The following is a 5467-nucleotide window of genomic DNA, read 5'->3' as shown; positions in this document are numbered from 1 at the left end:
GCTGGAGACCCTTTAACCCTTTGTTCCCTTCGGCTCTCCGCAGACAGATGAGGCTCAACATCCGTGGAAAATCACACATGGAAGGAATTCAGATCCAAAGAATTCCTGTTGGGTTCATTTTCAGGGGCGCAGGCCACATTTCATCCAGGCAGGTACCCCTCGGTCAGCTGTCAGCTCCACATAAATACTCTGTGTTTCTGCCTTAAATCTGTTCCAGATGGGCCGTAAACTCAGGTCACTTGGTGGACCTGAAAGTAAGACCGGTAACATGTCCGCTAACAGCAGCGGAGCGGCTCGTTTCTGTCACAGCAGCAGCAAAACGGCTCCCACTCCGACCCAGGGCGACAAAATTCACCCGCAGGCGGGTCAAACCAGGATTTCTCTACCTGAAAACACAAAATATTTGCTAAATATTCAGAGAAATACTCTTAAGATACAACCGAGCGTTATAGGGTAAATTATGGCGCAAATTTCCACCCCAAAACTCAGACGTTTTGAGATTAATTTCAAAAATTTTCTAGAGAAATGTTGGGAATTTCTGATTTTCAGTCAAAACTTTTGAAGAAAAAAACTCATGAAATTTTGAGATTCATGTCAGAAATTTGCTAGAAAAATGAATTCGAAATTCAAAAATTTGCAAGAGAAAAAATTTGAAATTTTTAGCTTAATCTCAAATTTTTGCTAGAAAACACCTTAGAAATTTATGAGTTAGAAATGTCAAATTGTTATTAGAAAAAAAATCTGAGACTCTTAGATTAATCTCAGAAATTTTCTATTAAAAACAAAACAAATTCAAGCTTCAAAAGTCTTAAAATTTACGAGAAACAAAACTCAGAAATTTTTAGATTAATCTCTAAAATTTCTAGAAAAAAATGCAAAATTTCTGCATTTAAAAGGTTTATAATTTGCAAGAAAAAAACCGAGAAATGCTAAAAAAAAAAAAAAAAGAAATTCAAAAGTAAAAAATGTACTAAAAAAAACTATGAAACTTTTTAGATTAAACTCAGAAATCTTCTAGAAAATAATTAGTATTTTTTGCGTTTCAAAACACTTTTAAAAAAATCTATTTTGTAAATCAGAAAATTTCAGAGTTTTCTAGAAAATTTCTGAGGTTAAATTAAAACATTTCTCAGTTTTTTCTAACAAATCTTCAACTTTTCAAGCTCAAACCTCCCAGTTTTTTGCTGAAAATTTCTTAGATTAACGTCATAGTTTCTCAGTTCTTTTCTAGAAAATTTTCAACTTTTGAAATCAGAAATTTCCTAATTATTTTCTAGAAAATTTTAGAATTTTCAAACTCAGAAATTTACTTGTTTTTTTCCAGAGTTTGATTTCAAAATTTGAGTTTTTGGAGGAAGTTGACTCTTTTTCTGTGTGCAGTGGCCCTGTTACCATAACAAGCTGCGTTTAAAACAAAATCTTACCAAGTATGTTTGGTCTATTTTCTAGCACAAATATCTTAGTACACTCGAAATAAGACAAAACTAACCTGTATTTAACTTTTTACCCAAATGTAGGGGCTTGTATTAAGTAGATAACTCTTCATAGGAAAATGTTTTGTTATAAATGAATGAATGAGTAAAGAGGTTTTTGTAAAACTCTTGTTTGAACTGACATTATTCTTGATTTTCAATGAAAATTCATGAATACTTCAGGTCTAAACCAAAGCGTATTAAAATGTTTTCCTCTGGTTTATGATCTCAGCAGCTGCAGCTTAAACTGTAAAACAAAACATCTCTTTTGTTCTGCAGTCACAGAGAAAATTTGATATTCAATAGTTTTCTATTAACTTCTGAGGAAACATTTCCTTCCAGCATCATGAACTAAAGAGCATTTCTGTTGGTAAAAGTAAATAAAAACAGTTTTGGTCATAGTTTTAGATGTTCAATGTCCTTATTTGGCTTTTATCTTCATGTTTATGAGTTTTTTCTGAACATTTTCCTCTGTTGAGTTTTATTTATGTCTTATCTGAATGCATTAGGAAGAAATTTTCCCTCCAGCTTCTGAAAATCTGAATGAAATCTTTTTCTACAGAAACATAAAAACCGGGTACAGGAATTATTGTGAATATTCAGCAGAAAAAACACAAATAAAAATGTATTAGACTGAGAAACTTCTGCTGTGTGATGGATGTGAGAAAATTAAACCTTTATGAACAGAAATATAATCCAGATTAATCTGATAAAGTGAGATTATCTGCCTGTAGGTGAATATAAAAACACAGCAGAGTTTGAGAAGTGTTGGAGAACAGGGGCGCTGCTAGACGCAAAGCGGACCTGGGCACAAAATCTGAATTTAAAGGCCAACATTTTAATCCTGATGCTTTTAAATATTCAGTTTTAATGCACATATTTAATCTAATAGACTTCACTGTAAAACCATTTTCTCCTTCTGATTTACAGCTTTTAAATCTGCCTCATTTCTTAAATAGCTCCAATTTTTGGTGCCTCTTTTTAAAACTTCACCTTTCATTATTATCCAGCCTTTCTCTGCTCATTTCTTTGAATCTTTCAGACTTTATTTTAAACCTTAAATGAACCTTTTTGCCAAAATCTGTTTGGAAGTTTTGCATTTTGCATTAAAATTGATTTACAACTGATTTTAACATCTAAAGAACAAGATTTACAAGATTTTGTTCTATTTAGAGTTAAAATCCACATTTTGTTTGCAACTCTGGACATGTTTATGCTTCATCTGTTCAATGTTTTTAACATTTATGTTACAGAATCTCTTTCTTTGTTCTTTAATATTTTCCTCACAAGCATTTTTTTTTTTTACAATCTTTTAAGATCTTTAGGCAATTTGTTCCTTCAGGTGATAACTTTTTATTAAAATATGAGTTTTACTGAGACACAAAACAAATCTAATAATGCATATGGTTAAAAACAAAGAGACATTCAATGTTTTATCCTGATAAATGTGACAGAAAGAGAACTGCACTGCAAAATACATAAATTATTACCAAGTATTTTTGGTCTAGTTTCTCCTGTAAATATGTTAAAACACTTGAAATGAGGCAAAACTAACTTATAAATAACTTTTCAGTGGCATATATGAGCTTGTTTTAAGCCAATAATTTCTTAATATTAATTTTAAAACGTATTTGTATCATTAGTAGATTATTTCACTTAAAATGTGTAAAAATGTGAAATAATCTGCCAGTAATAAGTGATTGTTCATCAAAATGTATCTTGAAAAGTTACTTATAAGTCAGTTTTGTCTTATTTTAAGTGTAATAAGATACTTCCACAAGAAACTAGACAGAAATAATTGGTAAGATTTTGTGTTTTTGCAGTGTGCGTTGCTCTTCACCTTATAAATTGGCTCAAATTATATAGAAAATATTGCATTCTTTTAAAAAATATATAGTTTTCCACCTAGGAAGGATTTCACAGCCTCCAGAAAATGAATTACCGGAAATAAACTACTAAATGCGGGTAAGTTGTGCTTTATTTTAGAGGAAATCTGATCCTTTGTCTTCTGCATAAACATCAAAATACAAGATAGGCAACAATAATTAAACCTGTGTGAGAATAAAAAGAAACAGAAAACTAAAAAAATATATCATTAAAACAAAAATATTTTTAGAGAAATACGCATGCAAGACTGAGAGCAGAGCAGCTGATCCACTGGTACAAAAACATCAGCACCGGTTTCCTGGACTGGAGCCATTTAAAAACCGAACTTCACAACAATACCGAGAGATGCGCGCCGCTCCGAGTCTTCACAAAACTCTAATAATACAAAAATAATAATAATAAATACGCTTTAACTATAGATGCAAAGAGAAAAACAGAGTTATTTTACACGTTTAAAGCCAGACTGCTCTCAGTTTTTTGCAGCGCTTTCCGGTGTTGGTCCAGCCAGGCTCTGAGCTCTGAGATCCGGTAACCCTCCGGTCCCCGGCCGCCCTGGTACGCCACCGTGCCCCGCTGCAGGACGTACAGTCTGTTGAAATACGCCCCGTACGCGGCGCTGGAGGAGTCCTCCATGTTGTCCGCCACCACCCGGCAGCCGGGCACCTCCAGGTGGATCAGGTGCGCCGCGCTCAGCCGCTCCTCCAGACTCTGGTGCGTCGGGATCTGGTAGGGCGCGTCGGTGCTCGTCCAGCCGTCGGACGGATGCGCCTCCTCGATGTACACCACCACGGTGTCCGCGATGTCCGCGTTCAGCTGCGCGACCTCCTGGAAAGCCTTCAGGCGCGCCATGAACGGCGGTCAGGTGCAGCTGCCGAAGTTGAGGATGAGCGGCCGGTCGCCGTGCGCAAAGTCCAGGATGCGGGAGTGCTGCCGGTCCTCCAGGCGCACAACTTCTGTGTTGGGCGCTCCGCGTCCGAGGTGCGCCGCTTTCAGGAAGTCCAGCTTCTGGCCGTGCCAGACGGCCTTCAGCGACTCCAAGCTGAAGAGCCGGTTGGAGTCCGAAATGCACACTGGAGGATCAATGGCATCGCCTCCCTGCTCCTTCACCCTGAAGAAAAACCTCTTCCTGATGCACAAGAAGTCCAGCAGCCAGAAAACTACAGCTGCCATGAGGAAGCGGGGCAGCAGGACGAAACAAACCGCCGCGTTTTTCACAGCTTTGACTGTATTCATCATCACTTTCTGATGATAACCTGCACGGCCCTGCGCGCTGTGCCACCGGCTTCTGAGTTGAAGTTAGGTTATTTCCGTCTCCCGCCCCTTTTTATAGCTTTGGCACATTTGAATGGATCACAGCCCGCCTCCGAACCGGGGCCGAGGCCTCACATGGCGGGGATTACCTGCTGTCGTCCAGGCGGGATGGGAGCGGAAGTATTAAACAAACTAACAGGAAAAATCAATTCATGTCACTTTGGAGGCGAAAGGTAGAGCAGAGTTGTGAAGTAACTAGTTCTACTTACTCCACCGGTGTCCAAAGTGCGGCCCGGGGGCCATTTGTGGTCCTTGGACTGAATTCCTGCGGGAACCAACTGCAATTCAAACATAATACGAATTTGGCCTGTAGATCAAGATGGAGACTTTTAATTTGCAATCAGGGTAAAAACATAATTTTCTGACACAGGAAAATGTAAAGTACAACACAAAGTATTTGTCTTTAAAACCAAGTTTTAACAAAATGTAAAAAGACTTTTACTGAAAAGCCGCTTCTGCTTCTCCCAAATCAGCTTTTACTCTTTATTAAACTTGGCTAAATATAGAAAATATTTTAAACAAAATGACCAAAATCATGTTCTTATTATTGAAAATAAATTTATTCAATCGAGCCCAAAGAAACTGAAGACTAGGAATCTGTTTTAATACAGCAAACATGCAAAATTAAAGTAGCAAATTTCTGCCGGAGAATTCAGAAATTTTGAGCGTAATCTCAGACAAATTCTTGAAAAAACAGGAAAATTTGCCAGAAAAACTAATAAAATTTTAGATTAATATCAGTATTTCTTCCCAAAGACTTGGAAATGTATGAATTTCAATTTTTTGAAAAAAATTCT

At 36.9% G+C, this 5467-nt stretch overlaps 1 protein-coding gene across 1 annotated transcript; it reads right to left on the bottom strand.

The window, feature by feature from the left end:
• Window positions 1-3432: 3432 nt before the first annotated feature.
• Window positions 3433-5038, bottom strand: dio3a (iodothyronine deiodinase 3a). Its single transcript, XM_032546407.1, has one exon. The coding sequence runs from the start codon at window positions 4593-4595 to the stop codon at window positions 3804-3806; it is 792 nt and encodes a 263-aa protein (XP_032402298.1). The 5' UTR covers window positions 4596-5038; the 3' UTR covers window positions 3433-3803.
• Between the last annotated feature and the right edge of the window lie 429 nt (window positions 5039-5467).

This window comes from Xiphophorus hellerii, chromosome 19 (assembly GCF_003331165.1).
Source record: "Xiphophorus hellerii strain 12219 chromosome 19, Xiphophorus_hellerii-4.1, whole genome shotgun sequence".
Lineage (NCBI taxonomy): Eukaryota > Metazoa > Chordata > Actinopteri > Cyprinodontiformes > Poeciliidae > Xiphophorus > Xiphophorus hellerii.
This window is presented reverse-complemented; position numbering and strand designations above follow the sequence as displayed.